At 47.1% G+C, this 15,803-nt stretch overlaps 1 protein-coding gene across 2 annotated transcripts; it reads left to right on the plus strand.

Annotated features, from left to right (window-relative positions):
* The first annotated feature begins 2,567 nt into the window (after positions 1-2,567).
* Positions 2,568-12,399, plus strand: LOC132574695 (kelch-like protein 12). 2 transcript variants are annotated; one of them, XM_060242930.1, is made up of 5 exons: positions 2,568-2,671; positions 4,164-4,283; positions 5,753-5,831; positions 7,979-8,203; positions 10,672-12,399. In XM_060242930.1, the coding sequence occupies exons 2-5, from the start codon at positions 4,205-4,207 to the stop codon at positions 12,173-12,175; spliced, it is 1,887 nt and encodes a 628-aa protein (XP_060098913.1). In that variant the 5' UTR covers positions 2,568-2,671; positions 4,164-4,204; the 3' UTR covers positions 12,176-12,399. The 2 variants fall into 2 exon arrangements, with proteins under 2 accessions (XP_060098913.1, XP_060098914.1); XM_060242931.1 differs by lacking the exon at positions 2,568-2,671 and having other exon boundaries at positions 4,162-4,283; positions 7,944-8,203.
* The last annotated feature ends 3,404 nt before the right edge of the window (positions 12,400-15,803 follow it).

The following is a 15,803-nucleotide window of genomic DNA, read 5'->3' on the forward strand; positions in this document are numbered from 1 at the left end:
ACTCCTTCACTTGCACCTGCTGGAATGGCCTTGGGTCAGCCATAGCTCTGGCAGAGGTTGTCCTTGAAAGGCAGCTGCTGTGAGAGCCCTCTCAGCCCCAACCACCTCACAGGGTGTCTTTTGTGGGGGATGAAATAAAGGAGATTGTGAGCCACTCTGAGGGCGTTTTCGCACTGACCTTAATCGGGAGCGACGTCCCTCTTCACCGCGCAGCGTCTGTGCGGATTTCGCACTAATTGCTCCGCAGAACCCGGAAGAGCCGCAGCTTTTGCGTCGCAAATGTAAACTGGCCAAAAACCAGTTTACATTTGCGATGCAGAAGCCGCGGGACTTTGCGGCTCTTCCGGGTTCTGCGGAGCAATTAGTGTGAAATCCGCGCAGACGCTGCGCGGTGAAGAGGGACGTCGCTCCCTATTAAGGTCAGTGCGAAAACGCTCTGAGATTTGGAGTGGAGGGTGGGATATAAATCCAATATCTTTTTCTTCTCCTGGTCCCACCCACACATAGCAGGCAACAGAAAAAAAGTGTCAGAGGGCACCATGGCACACATGGTCACCATGCTGGAGCATCAAATGTACACCAAACATCCAACCGTTCCTTAGGTACATGTGGAGTGATTCTTAGATTCCATTCAATACACAAACAGCTGAAACCTTAAACCCAGTGTCATTTGTAAAGTGAAAACACATTGGCCCTTTCATACAAACCAGCAGGGCTCACTTTGTAGCAGGAGCTCCTTTGCATATTAGGCCACACACCTCTGTTGCAGCCAATTCTCCAAGAACTTACAGTAGGCCCTGTAAGAAGAGCCCTGTAAGCTCTTGGAGGATTGGCTACATCGGGGGGGGGGGGGGGGGGGGGAGGGTATGGCCTAACATGCAAAAGAGCTCCTGCTACAAAGTGATCCCTGCAAACCAGTGTAGATGCTTACTTGCAGATGGCATGTGTGATCCCTGTAACATGTGAACAGGGTGTTGTCTAAGTTTGAGTGTTAACATTTCCCTAGGTTTGATTTTCTGCCTCTTCCTTGTTTAAGTAACCCTGCTTTTATTTGAAGTTTAATTTGTGAAGAGGTAAAGGTTACTAGAGGGTAGGGATGCCAACTCCATTTCTGGAGATTTGGGGGAAGTGCATGGAGAGGGCAGAGTTTGGGGAGGGATATCTGACTATAGAGTCCATCCTTTGAAGCTATTTCCTCCAGGGGAACTGACCTTCATACTTTGGAAATCATTCATAATTTGGGAAAACACGAGGTGTTCTGGAGGCTGACAATCTGTGAGTTCATTACAGCAAGGTTAATTCTATCCTCCCCATCCTCCCTACCATTCTACTGAGCAAAGGCTAAAGCCTTCCTCCCACCAAGGTAGGTTTCCTCCAAGTCCTGTTGGTGGAAGAGCCACATAAAATGGAGGAAGGCTCCTTAGATTGGTGGAAAGCGTCTTGGAGAAGAACTCCCTGAATCATATATACTGAGGGATGGAACTCTAGTTTTAACTGGAAAAGAAGGCTGCTGCTGTAAGATGCTGTGGTCATCCAGGAAGACGCTGATGCTGTCTTAACATCCAGTAACTTTATTCAGGATAAACTAATGAAGGAACACAAGGCCTACCAGATTCCTTCATAGATTTTTCTGTCCAGCTTCTCTCTAGACATGAGTAAAATCTGGACTGGAACTGCTCCAGAGCCTAGTATCCTGGAACTAATTAAAACATGAAATGGATTCCTCAACATTATACCGGCATGAGCCTCACTGTGGCCCAGATCACCACCACCTAAGGGCAGGGGTGGTCAAACTTATTTAATGTAAGAGCCACATAGAATAAATGTCAGATGTTTGAGAGCCACAAGATATGAATGTCAAATGTTTGAGAAGGAAGGAAGGCAAATAGATGGGCGAGGTGGGGAGGAAAGAGAGATGGAAAGAAAGCAACTTTAAATGCATTCTCTAAGCCACAGGCTGACTTGACTTGGAGAAGTAATTTAAAGAGACAAATGCTTTCTCCAACCTGGCCAACTGGGCGATGGGGTGTTTGAGAGCCACACAATATATGTGAAAGAGCCACATGTGGCTTCTGAGCCACAGTTTGGCCACCCCGACTTGCTTGCTTGTTATAGGAGCTCTTTTTGCATGCTTTTCATTCAGTTCTGGTACTAAACTTCACTCAGGGAGAGAAACTGCAGGGAGCTTTAGGGGGGATTTCGAAATGACTTCCTGCTGTGTCCTTTTGTAAGCACCAATTTTCATGAAAGCTTTTTTTGTTTTTGTTTTTAAACTCCAGCTTTTCTCACTATACAGAACCCACTCTTCCATTGATAACACCTGTCAACTATTACAGTATCTGACGTTATGATAGCCTAGTTTGAGGTCCACTTTTACTATGGCTTTAAGCATAAGAGAGACACAATGTCAACCCTCCATATTTTGATCCTCCTGGAGAAATCTAGACTATAAATGTTGGTACATTAGTCCAATTGAGGAAAAAAAGCAATGTTTTTGTACAGCTGTTCACCCGCTGCTTATATAAGGTGCCCGGCCCCTTAAGAGCCATCCATTGGCAGTTGGAACTGTTAGAACTAAGCCAGAGGCTGCCCTGTCATTATGGCCCTCTGAGCTCCCTGCTATGCAAGGCTAGAAAAGACAGAGGACCACAGATATGCATATAAGACCAAGGTGGGGAGTTTGAGAAAGATGGGGAGCAAGCTTTGGGGGCATTGAGGACAGGGAAATATGGGGGCGGGGGGGACTGAAGAGATGAGAGAGAGAAATGGGGGAAATATGGAGGTTCTGGTAATCAGATTTTAATAACACAGTAAGACAAGCAGTGGAGAGGTGGGGCTATAATTTAATGGAAATTGTACCATCCTCATTTCCTGATTTGCTAAAATGTTTCATAGAAGTGACACATGCCCGGAAACGTGCATATTTAGCTCCACAAATATTTGTGTTTTAAATATCAAAGGAATCTCATTTATCCCTCTGAAGTGCCAAGGTTGAAATTTAAAGCTTGGAAGTTAATAAAAAATTAGTCCTTTATAAGAGAAACTCCGGAACTCAGCAGCGAATCTGATCACAAGGACAATATTTTCAAATTTTAGTACCCTAAATCATAGAGAAGATGAAAAGTGTCATTGAGTCTCAGTTAACTTATGGTGACCTTGGAGTGTTTCCAAGACAAGAGACAAACAGGTTGCCTTTGCCTGTCTCTGCATAGCAACCCTGGACATCCTTGGTGGTTTCTCAACTAAGTACTAAATAGGGCCAATGCTACTTAGACATTTCAGAAACCATTGCTCTCAATGATTTGTGTGGGGCAATGGCTAGCACAAGCAACTACGTGTGCAGTTGCTGCAAAGGCAGATGGAGCTACATACTCCACGAGGTTTGACTTGAACATTTCCATATTCGAAGACATGGCGCTCCACTTGAACAATGGAACTAGAAAATGTACCTCAGCCCAGTGTGGAGACAGCGTTATAGACTCCCCAGCCCTACTTAGCTTTTGAGATGAAGAAGAAGACTGCAGATTTATACCCTGCCCTTTTCTCTGAATCAGAGAGCGGCTTGCAATCTCCTATCTTCTCCCCCCACAGCAGGCACCCTGTGAGGTGGATGGGGCTGAGAGAGCTCCCCTGGAAGCTGCGCTTTCAAGGACAACCCCTGCGATAGCTATGGCTAATCCATGGCCATTCCAGCAACTGCGAGTGGAGGAGTGGGGAATCAAACCCGGTTCTCCCAGATAAGAGTCCGCACCGTCAACCACTCTACCAAACTGGCTCTCCATTTGATTTGAAGAGGTCATGCTAGCCTGGTCTCTCCAGGACAAGGCACACGAATTTACAGGGATATAAGAAAAGCCCTACTAGATAAGATACTGGTCCAGCATCTTATTTCCCACAATGGGCCAATCAGTGCCCTGATGTTGCTCATAAGCAGGAACATGGAGTCCAAGCCTCTTTTAACTGTTGACCCCCAATAATTGGTATTCAGAAATTATGTTGGGGTTCTGAACCATTGTTCTAGCTGATGAAGAGGTGCAGATTTCAGGAATCAAGAGTCAGAATGCCCTCTTTGAACGAACATATGGCCTAGATTTTTCCTTTATTTCAACACATATTTTGAACTTGGATGAATGGTTTTCAAGCCCTGTTCTTTTCTCCTGTAGGTGAACATGATGACCCTGAGCTTATTTTGGTAGCAAAGAGCATGGATTCCCAGAGGGACAGCGATGAAGAAGACGGCGCTGAAAAATCACTTCAGTCTCATGAAACCTATTTATGTCAGGGTGAGTCTCCAAACTAATGAACTTGGGGGTCAGATTCAGATGGATAGCCATGTTGGTCTGAAGCAGCAGAACAAAGTTAGAGTTCAGTGGCACCTTGAAAACCAATCAAGTTTTATTCAACCTATAAGTTTTTGTCTGCACGCACACTTCTTCAGATACATTGAAATGGAAGTTGCCAGTCCATGCATATAGGTCATGGGTGAGCAGCAAATCAGCATACAACATAATGAAGATGTTTGACAGGTTCAAGGACCAAACCAGGAAAAACAAACTTAGTTTATATGGATACCTCTTGTTTGGGTTTACTTCTGCGGGGAAAACATAGTTAAGGAAATAAATATATCAACACCGGAGAGTGATGGGCAGGTGAGAGTAATTAACTGAGACCGTGCCAGGTCTCTCTTGTTGGTGACATCCCAGAAGCCTCTCTGTCACAGAAGGAAGAGCTAGCAGCTGCTTTTTATTTCACTCGGTTGGATCATCTAGTTCTGTTCTTACTAGCCATGGTGCCTTCCTCCAGAAGGAGATTTTGCAACAGAAAAGGCTCTGCCACAGGAAAGCACTAGTAGAGCAGACCCATGAGATCTAGCTAGGGTTGCCAGCATCCAGGCGGGGCCTGAAGATCTGGAATTGTAGCTGATCTCCAGACTACAGAGATTGGTTCCCCTGGAGAAAATTCAGCACTGAAATTAACTCCATAGGACAGGACTTTTTTTGTAGCAGGAACTCCTTTGCACATTAGGCCACACACACCTCTGATGTAACCAATCCTCCAAGAGCTTATGGGGTTCTGATTACAGGGCCCACTGTAAGCTCTTGGAGGATTGGCTACATCAGGGGTGTGTGGCCTAATATGCAAAGGAGTTCCTGCTACAAGAAAAGCCCTGCCCTAGGGAGGTGGTGAGGTTCCCCTCACTGACAGTCTTCAAGCAGTGACTGGACAAACACTTGTCAGGAATGCTCCAGACTGATCCTGCGTTGAGCAGGGGGTCTTGAACTCGTCTATAACGTGATGGGTTCAAAGCATGAGGAAGCTCAGGAGATAGTGAATTCAGCTCTTTATTCAGTGATTCAGCATAGCAAGGTAGAAACTGGACTCACTTGCAGGTCCAAAGGCCCTGCTTATATGCATGCAAATAACCCCACCCAAAACCCCATCACACACAACTATTGGTTCACGGCTGGCCTAACGACCCCTGATTGGCCTCCTCCCAGAATCCAGGCGGCTATTGTGGTGGAGCGTCAAGCTCAGCCAAGTCCCTGTTTGATCCTAAGGCCAAGTTTCAGTCTCTATACATAACAATGTCCTTTATGGTCCCTTCCAACTCTATTCTAATAGGCTGCTTCAGAGGCTGTGCAGTGTATCATTATACCCTCCCCAGGTTCCACCCCTCAAATCTCCAGGAACTTCCCAACTCACAGCTGGCAACCTTAGATCCAACCTCATTGGATTCTGTGCTCTCTTGCAGGCTTGAAACAGCTCTACCAGGCTCAGCAGCTCTGCGATGTCACCTTGGAGGCGGAAGGAAAGAGCTTTCCTTGTCACCAGTGAGTTTATATGTTTATCTCCTGTATACGGGTAGAAAAATTTGCATGAGTTAAACTGAGAGCCAGTTTGGTGTAGCAGTTAAGAGCAGCAGGACTCCAGTCCGGAGAACTGGGTTTGATTCCCCACTCCTCCTCCACGTGAAGCCAGCTGGGTGACCTCAGGTCCAGTCACGATTCCTCTCAGAGCTCTCTCAGCCCCACCTACCTCACAGGGTGTCTGTTATGGGGAGAGGAAGGGAAGGCGATTGTAAGCCGCTCTGAGACTTCTTTGGGTAGTGAAAGGTAGAGTTATAAAACCAAGTATTCTTCTTAATTCCAAAAATGTGGTCTAAACATGATCACAGCATTAAGTTCTATACCCCAGCCTATGCATGTTGGTATGGCTGTGTGCAACTTCCTTTATGTATACAAGCCTCTCCACGTGAGTGCTTTTTAGGGCTGCCATCCTCCAAGTTGGTCCTGGAGATCTCCTGGAATTACAGTTTCTCTCCAAACTATAAATATCTGCAGGTGACATCCCACATGGAGAATATGGCTGCTTTGGAAGGTGGCATCCAGGGCTTTTCTTTTTTTTTGTAGCAGGAACTCCTTTGCATATTGGGCCACACACCCCTGATGTGGCCAATCCTCCAAGAGCTTACAGGAGGCCCTGTACTAAGAGCCCTGTAAGCTCTAGGAGAATTGGCCGCATCAGGGGTGCGTGGCCCAATATGCAAAGGAGTTCCTGCTACAAAAAAAGCTCTGGTGGCATCGATGGCATTATGCCCTGCTGAAGTCCCTCTCCTCTCCAGGCTCCAAATCTCCTGGAATTTCCCAGCCCAGAATTGGCAACAGTGCTGCCTTTTCTGTTGGTTCAATATTTGCATCAATGCGTATGCACACTGGGTCAATAATCTGTTCAAATTAATGTGCATCGATCAGGGACGGAGCCTGGCACCATGTTCATTATAAGGACATAAGATCACGTAAGAACATAAGAAAAGCCCTGCTGGATCAGAACAGTGGTTAAAATGCTTGGGGTGGAAAAACATTGATGGAGGGGGTGGCGTGATAGACATTTACAAGCTTATGCATGGCACAGAGAAGGTAGAAGTCCTTTTCTCCCTTTCTCACAATACAAGAACTCGTGGGCATTCAATGAAATTGCTGAGCAGTCGGATTAGAATGGATAAAAGGAAGGACTTCTTCACCCAAAGGGTGATTAACACATGGAATTCACTGCCACAGAAGGTGGTGGCGGCTACTAGCATAGAGGAGATTGGATAAACATATGGAGCAGTGTTCCATTAGTGGCTATTAGCCACAAGGTATTGATGGAACTCTCTGTCTGGGGCAGTGATGCTCTGTATTCTTGGTGCTTGGGGGTGGGGGGCGCAACAGTGGAAGGGCTTCTAGTGTTCTGGCCTCACTGGTGGACCTCCTGATGGCACCTGGGTTTTTGTCCACTGTGTGACACAGAGTGTTGGACTGGATGGGCCATTGGCCTGATCCAACATGGCTTCTCTTATGTCCTTATGGTCCATAAAGTCCAGCATTCTGTCTCACACAGCAGCCAACCAGTTGCCATGCAGTGCCAACAAACAAGACACGGAGGCAGAGGCCTTCCCCTGATGTTGCCTCCTGACTGTGGTTTACTGCCTCTGAATGTGAAGTCACCATGGGTAGTAGTCACCTTAGTCACCATGGGTAGTAGTCCCTGAAAGACCGATTCTCCATGATTCTGTCTAATCCCCTTTTAAAGCTGACTGTGCCTGTGGCCATCATTGCGGCAGCCTTATAACAGCAGAGTGGGAGAACCTGTAGGCTAACCCAGTCTCCTTGGAGGAAAGATGGGAATACCACTGCAATCCATCAGTAGCTATTAGCCACAGCGTATTGTTGGAACTCTCTGTCTGGGGCAGTTTTGCTCTGTATTCTTGGTGCTTGGCGGGGGGGGGGCACAGAGAGAGGGCTTCTAGGGTCCTGGCCCCACTAGTGGACCTTCTGATAGCTCCTGGGTTTTTTGGCCACTGTGTGACAGAGTGTTGGACTGCATGAGCCACTGGCCTGATCCAACATGGCCTCTCTTATGTTCTTATGTTCAGTCAATAATATTATCCTTCTCCCTCTCAGACCTTTGATTTGAGGATTCTTCTTGTTAAATACAGGATGCTGTTAGCTTCGGTCAGCCCTTACTTCAGAGATATCTTCATACATTCCAATGGGCTCCAAATCAAGGAGTTCCAGCTCAAAGACATGGCCTCCTCCACTCTCCACACTCTTCTGAATTACCTCTACACAGAAGAGCTCTCCCTCACGCTAGAAACAGCCCAGGACCTCTTCACTGCAGCTGGAAAGCTCCAGATCCTCCCGCTGAAAGAAATAACTGGAAGGTAATGCCAGTGGTCCTCCTTAAGTCTGCGAGTTTCTCATAAGTGGCAATTCTGCTTTCAGCTTCCCAAACGTAAGAACTGGAATGTTTTTGGAACATTCCTAATGCTTCCAAATCCGTGGTCCTAATCATGGGTTTAGAGAGAATGATGGAATTAGAGATGCCAGATCCCCTTGTCACTCCAGTGGGGGGATATGGGGGGTGTCTGGGTTGTCCCCAGCATGATGACATCATCCAGAAGTGATATCAAATTGAGGTCATTACACAGTGATGCTCTGGTATGAGGGCAAAACTCTGTGGTAAAATTGCCCTCAAACTATAGAGTTTTGCCCTCAAATGAGAGCATCACTGTGCAATGTCCCCGATGTGACGATTATGTCACTTTATGGGTGATTTCACTATGTTGGGGACATCCTGTAGCAATGTGGCTGTTTGAAGGTGGGGTTTCCCTCACCGGCCAGCAGCGGGCAGAAGCCCCCGTAACACCCCCTGATGCTTTTCTTGGTGCCCACTAAGTGGTTTTAGAAAGTGGGTGGGACACGTTGGGGCTTTTGTCCCACAGGGCTTCTGATTGGCCAGTCAAGATCTGATGGCCTATACAGATTAAAATAATGTTGCTTCAGTGGCCCCTCTCGCCTCAGTGTGGGTTTTATTCTCTCTCATGCCTCTTTTTCCCAGTGTATTTCTAAAATTACCCCTCTTTGTCCCTGCACTTGGGGGTCAGCTGGTTTATGATTTCACCGCCCCCCATCCTGTGTCAGAATTCTAAAGGTACCCACAGGCTCAGAAAGGGTGGGCCCCCCTGAAAACACTGTCATGAAATAATGTTTGATCCTCTTCTCACATATATAATTTAAAAAAAAAAACTGGTTCATTAACACTAATAGTTTTTCTTGGTGGGCTCATTAACGTAGCACAATAAAACATTCATAATGTCAGTGCCATAAAATTGCAAGAATGTATTTCTTTTTTTAAAAAAAAATGAAAGAGCATTAACAGCAAAGGGGGTGATAAAATCAGAAACCTAATGTCTAAACAAATTACATTTGTCTTTAAGGCAAGTGAAAAGTGACTTAGCTGCCATCTCAAGTAACCTATGGGGGTGTTTCATATTTGTGGTATCACCACGGAAAAGGCCTTGCCCTGAACAGTACATGATCTAGGGTCAGTCTTAGCCAATGGGCTACAGGGGTAGCTTCCCCAACTGCCCACAGCTCCGCCTCCTGAAAGGAGGAGGCAGGAAGTTCCTGCTGCCAGTTGTACTTGCCCAGGACTTCTTTTGTAACAGGAATTCCTTTGCACATTGGGTAACACACCCCTGATGCAGTCAATCCTCCAAGAGCTTACAGGGCTCTTAGTACAGGGTCTACTGTATGCTGCAGGAGGGGTGTGTTCAGACGTACCATTAGTGGCAACACAGTTCCGTCTTGCTGACGGATTAAATATGTTCGTCCAGACATCCACATCTGGCAATCGAGTGTCATCTGGGGTCATCCCGGCTTGCTGCAGATCAATGCCACATTAATTTGATAGCGTAGAAAGTCGTCCCTCTTTCACAGAAGTGGCACACGATCGGGTTTTTTCTGTTTGCACAGTTCATGCGCGATACTGCCCCTTGTAAGCCTCAGCAGACATGCGCATTGCCAGATCATCCGGGAATCTGAGGTGACGCTTCTGCTTCTCCGATCAACACAGGATTGGGGGGGGGGGACATTATCCCACTATTCAGAACGGGGGGGGGGATCAATTTTTCAACGTGGAGGATTTCCAGATATCGTTGTCACTGCCAATTTCCAGTAGTTTCTGGCAGTCCCCTGGTTTGAATCGGCAACGTTAATTCCCAGAACCTCCCCCCTTCCCCCCGCCTCTGAAGCAATGTTTGATTTGCCACCTCCCAACAGTTGGGCACATGTTCAGTGGACACCCCCCCACACACACCCAGGAATCACCATCTGATCACACATGCTCCAAGAAAAGAGCATGATAGTATTGGATGTCTGATCGCTCAACAACAGGATGAGTCGCATTCTTGGATGCTCGTCTGATTGGCCCTGCATCGAATCAATATTCAGCGGTTCAAATTTGAGTGCTACATACCCACTTTTAATGTAACATGTGACCGCAACCAAGGACTAGCTACATCAGGGGTGTGTGGCCTAATGTGCAAAGGAGTTCCTACTACAAAAAAGCCCTGTGCCTGCCCCATTTGGGGTTTTGAGGGGCAGTGATTGCTCCTGCCCACCTTGCCTGGGGTGAGGGCCACTTTTTGCTTGGCTCTATTCAGGGGGTGGCAGTGATTCTGGGGGTCCGTGTGGACTTACTCCACTACCCAGAATTTGTAAGACTATCATTGAAATGATCTTACATCTCAGATAGAAATAACTCCTATCTTCATCTGAGGATCTGAATGGGAGAAACCACTGGCCTACCACGGCTGGCACTGAGTGTCTTTCTTTTTTGTCCTGCCAGGTTTCTGGAGAAAAATGTCACCATGAAAAACTCCCTCAATCTTTATCGGCTGGCTCACGAACATGGTCACCATGCTCTGCTGCAAGCAGCCTTGGCCTACATCAGCCAACACTTTGGGGCCCTTGGCAAGAAAGACGACTTTCTGAGCTTAGAGTACCACTCACTGGTTGGCCTTATCTCCTCGGACAGGCTGGAAGTGGCCTCCGAGTTGACCGTCTACCAAGCCATCCGCAGCTGGGCAGAGTACATGCCATCTGTTCGCCTCCCTGTGTTTAAGGAGCTACTGGGGCATGTCCGTTTCCCCCTGCTGATTCCTGAGGAGATCATGGAAGTCCAAGCAGATGTCTCCGAGTATTACAGGCACATGCGTCTGAGGTGGAAGGAGTTGAATGGGACAGGAAGACTGTTAGAGAGCGGGGGGCTCAGGAAGGGCATGTACGACGACTGTTTTGTCTGCGTGGAAGTCCATGAAAACTGGACCGAGAACGGGGATAGCCTGCACTCTTACCTTCACTGTTTCGACCCTCACGCAGAGAAGTGGGAGAAGTTGCCGCCACTGAGATATCTAAGTTATTCTGGATGTGCGTCCTTGGATTTCAAACTTTACCTGTCCGGAGGCCAGACAGGGGAATGCACCTTTGTGGACAGCCTGTATGAGTATAATTCTTTGACTGGACAGTGGACTCAGCTTTCATCTATGTCCACAGCCCGGGCAGTGCATCCCTTTCTGGCTTGTGACAAGAATCTCTACGCTCTGGGAGGTTGCAGTGATACAGGTCCTCTGACTTCCGCCGAGACCTACAGTGTGAACCAGAGCACTTGGGCTCCTATCTCTAACCTGCCCCTCGCTTTGATGTACCCGGCTTCTGCCGTTCTCAATAATAAACTTTACCTCATAGGAGGGAAAGCCAACAGGAACTACAGGGGCCTTCTTATCTATGACACAAGGACCGACTGGTGGAATGAAGTGCTCATGGAGTTTGCCTGCTACGGAGCAGCCGCCGTCTCTGTCGGTTCCGGGATGTACGTAATCGGTGGATACACAGAGGAAAGGGGCAGTTTTCTGGCCCACAGTGCCGTGGCCTCAGAGGAGATCCCTTCCAGCACCAAAGGGAGCTTTTACCTCCACGAAGATGGCAGAGTTGACTGGGAAGTCACCATCCCAGAGCTGCCGGTGGCCTTGACTTTTGCTTGTGCAGTGGAGCAGGGGCGGAAGATTTACCTGTTGGCCGGCAAAGATGATAACCGTTTGTACAACACCTGTTACAGCTGGGTTCCACAGGACACAAGCTGGATTCAGTGCCCAGAGGAAATCCCCACGACCGATGAAGGGAGAATATTCAGCTGCGCCATCTTGAAGATGCCCAAAAAGCCAATCCAGTTTCTTCTGCTGGAGATGTCAACAGCCTTGGCGATCGTTGGGGTGGAGGAGACCAAGAAAGGACAATCGAGTTTTTCTGCCAGAGAGGGCTGCAGCCTTAACTGCTGCTGGGGTGGACGATAGCAACCAATGCAATGAAACCTCATAACAAAGATCCTAAAATGGGACTGCCCTTCACCTGCAGATATCTTTTTTTTTATTTCCTGGCCACTGTACATGAAATAACGAGCTGCTCAGGATGGACGTGATCACTAAGCATCACCCCCATGCTGTTGGACTCACCACTAGCTACAAAGTGATTATGTCTGTCCCAGACTCTTATTAAAAGCCTCAGGATATACTCTTAATGGCTGGCTATTTTCTCCATTGTCTTAACTCAGCTAGAAGTTCTTTCTTTATTATACTTCTACCCTGCCTTTCCTCGGACTTTCTGTATGTAAAGCTGCCTTATACCTTTACCAAATCAAACCATTTGTCCATCTAGCTCAGGGGTTGCCAAAGTTGCTTAATGTAAGAGCTGCATAGAATAAATGTTAAGCTGTTTGAGAACCACGAGACATGAACATCAGATGTTTGAGAGAAGGAAAGATGGAAGGGAGGGAAGGGAAGGAAGGAAGGAAGCAGAGGGAGTAGTGAGTGAGAGATGGGGAAAAGCAACTTTAAATTTAAATGCATTCTCCAAGCCACTAGCTAGCTTGGCTTGGATAAGTGATTTAAAGAGAGAAATGCCTTCTCCAAGCTGGCCAGCTGGGCAGTAAGGGCTTTGAGAACCACATGATATGTGTCAAAGAGCCACACATGGCTCCTGAGCCACAGTTCAGCCACCCCTGATCTAGTTCATTACTGACTACACTGACAGGCAGCAGATCTCCAGCATTTCAGAAAGGCCTTTCCCAACATCTGAGATCCTTTCTGAAGATGTCAAGGGTTGAAACCGAGGCTGAGAGAACATTGTTTTTTAACGTTTCGGATCTAACAGCGGTATCTAAGCCCTTGATTCAGCAGAATGCTGGGGAGGAACTTTGAGGAGGGATTGCTTGATCAGGTCACTCCCAATCTTTTAACAGCAGTTAAGGGATTGACCACTGACATCTGCACCGATCCTTTCTACAATTATTTTAATTTGTTAACCCAGACTATCCATTAGTGGCGAAACAAATGAGAAAATGCATTGCATGCAGAGCTGGCATGTGAGAGTAGGCAGGGAAGGCAACTGTCTCGGGTGCCACCCCGCCTGGGGGCGCTGCCAAGTGCCCCCTCTCTCCCCTGCAATGCTCCTGATCCCGCTCAGGTTTCCCGCGACCCAGGAAGCCTGAGCGGAGCCAGGGCTGGTGCTTGCGTAGAGCACTCCTTGCAAGGGGCATGGTCTGCAAGTGTCGTAGCGCTCCCCCAACCCCGATCAGGCTTCCTGTGACACTAGAAGCCTGAGCGAAGCCAGGGCAGGCGAGGTGGTGCGGCAGCGGGTGCACTCGGAGCCAAGTGCACTCCTTTGCATATTAAGCCACAACCCCTGATGTAGCCAATCCTCTAAGAGCTTACAGAATTCTTAGTACAGGGCCTACTGTAAGCTCCAGGAAGATTGGCTACATCAGGGGTGTGTGGCCTAATATGCAAAGGAGTTCCTGCTACAAACCCCTCCCCCTGATTCCTACACTGATGGACTTCCAGAGATTTGTGAGCTGGAAAGCAGCTATTGAGAATGGTTCTTCTCTCCATTGCCTTTCATCTTATTTCATGCACCGAGGTTCTTTCCAAGAGAGTTTCCCATGCTGACTAAAGCAATGATGAAGAATATAAGAATGCAGCTTTAAAAATCATTAACTTGGCAATGGGTTTAATTGCAGTAACCAGGCCTCAGATTCAGTGGGCGCTCACAGGAGAGCAGCTCCTGAACCTTTCTGAGAGTTCCTCCTCCTCCTTCTGAGAGTTCCTCCTCCTCCTTCTGAGAGTTCCTCCTCCTTGTCCATTGAATAGTAGGTGCAGCTGCATAACATCCCCTGAATGAGCTCTACCACCTATTTTTCTACACAACGACCCCTGGCAGTAACCTGTGTATTTCCTCAAAGGAATCCTCCGGGCCTGTAGGGTTTTGTATCACCACACCGTACCTGTCCAAGACACCGTTTCCAAAACCCGGGATGTGTTGCCCTTGCATTTTTTTTCAACCAGGAGGTGAAAGACTGAAGGAAACAGGTCAGGCTGCATAAAGGGCTTTATTGGTCTAAGAACTGAGGGGCGGAGGGTGTGAAGTTAAGCCATTGAGACTGCTGTGGCCCAGCCCACAACAACAGCCATGTAATTGGCGAGAGATTGGAGAAATTGCAAGAGATGGCTGCTGCAGGCAAAGTTGCTTACAACAAGTGCATTCAGCTGCAATGAGTTGACAACTACAGGGGCTGGCACAGTGTCAAGTTCAGTACATACCAAGAACACCTGGTAGGAATCAGTAGGGGAACATAAGAAGAGTCTTGCTGGATAAGAACCATGATAAAATCCTTCTCTCTCTTTAAAAAGATACCACCTGGTTTCAAAAAAAGCAAAACCCTGAAACTTATCTGTGTGCATAAAACTAAGGCTTGACAAGCAACCATTAAATTAGGCAGCTGTCACTTTGGAGCAGAAGATCACTTTTAGGCAGAATCTGAAGTCGCTTTCTCTGTGAAAATGTGCTTGGTTCTCAAAAGCCCCACCATGACAAATGTGCAATGCACATTGGGGCCAAGAATCCCAGCTACAAATACAAGTTGATGGGGTGTGAACTGGCAGAGACTGACCATGAGAGAGATCTTGGGGTCGTGGTAGATAACTCACTGAAAATGTCAAGACAGTGTGCGTTTGCAATAAAAAAGGCCAACGCCATGCTGGGAATTATTAGGAAGGGAATTAAAAACAAATCAGCCAGTATCATAATGCCCCTGTATAAATCGATGGTGCGGTCTCATTTGGAATACTGTGTGCAGTTCTGGTCACCGCACCTCAAAAAGGATATTATAGCATTGGAAAAAGTGCAGAAAAGGGCAACTAGAATGATTAAAGGTTTGGAACACTTTCCCTATGAAGAAAGGTTAAACCGCTTGGGACTCTTTAGCTTGGAGAAACATTGACTGCGGAGTGACATGATAGAGGTTTACAAGATTATGCATGGGATGGAGAAAGTAGAGAAAGAAGTACTTTTCTCCCTTTCTCACAATACAAGAACTTGTGGGCATTCAATGAAACTGGTGAGCAGTCAGGTTAAAACGGATAAAAGGAAGTACTTCTTCACCCAAAGGGTGATTAACATGTGGAATTCACTGCCACAGGAGGTGGTGGCGGCTGCATGCATAGACACCTTCAAGAGGGGATGGGATAAAAATATGGAGCAGAGTCCATCAGTGGCTATTAGCCACAGTATGTGTGTGTATACACTTCTCAATTTAATAGTTTCTTAAGGCTTGATAGCACCAGTTCTTTCTATGCTATCTTCTTTCTTCCTTTGTATCAATAGCGATAAAATAGTAGCTGCTAACGGTTTTGTCATGATTCCATATTCTGTTATTAACGGTAGCCTTGAAACCATGGAATGCTTCATAATTATCAATTGTTGGAGGATATTCAGAGAGGTGGCTGAATAGAGCTGGCCTTCCCAACTGCGTTTTTTCAAGGAGGTCTCCCATCCAAATACTTGCCATAGTTGGCTCTGCTTAGTTTTTGATTTCAGTCTTGCCTAGGCTATCCAGGTCAGGGAGCAATTTCAAGTTTTGTCCTTTTC

The sequence above is a fragment of the Heteronotia binoei genome, chromosome 7 (assembly GCF_032191835.1).
Source record: "Heteronotia binoei isolate CCM8104 ecotype False Entrance Well chromosome 7, APGP_CSIRO_Hbin_v1, whole genome shotgun sequence".
Lineage (NCBI taxonomy): Eukaryota > Metazoa > Chordata > Lepidosauria > Squamata > Gekkonidae > Heteronotia > Heteronotia binoei.

What these genes read in the sequence shown, in the direction of transcription:
- LOC132574695 (XM_060242930.1), top strand. Translation starts at nt 4,205, where the DNA reads ATGGATTCCCAGAGGGACAGCGATGAAGAAGACGGCGCTGAAAAATCA. An exon ending in AAGAGCTTTCCTTGTCACCA is followed by an intron (nt 5,832 to 7,978) that starts GTGAGTTTATAT and finishes TGTTAAATACAG; the next exon opens with GATGCTGTTAGCTTCGGTCA. An exon ending in CTGAAAGAAATAACTGGAAG is followed by an intron (nt 8,204 to 10,671) that starts GTAATGCCAGTG and finishes TTGTCCTGCCAG; the next exon opens with GTTTCTGGAGAAAAATGTCA.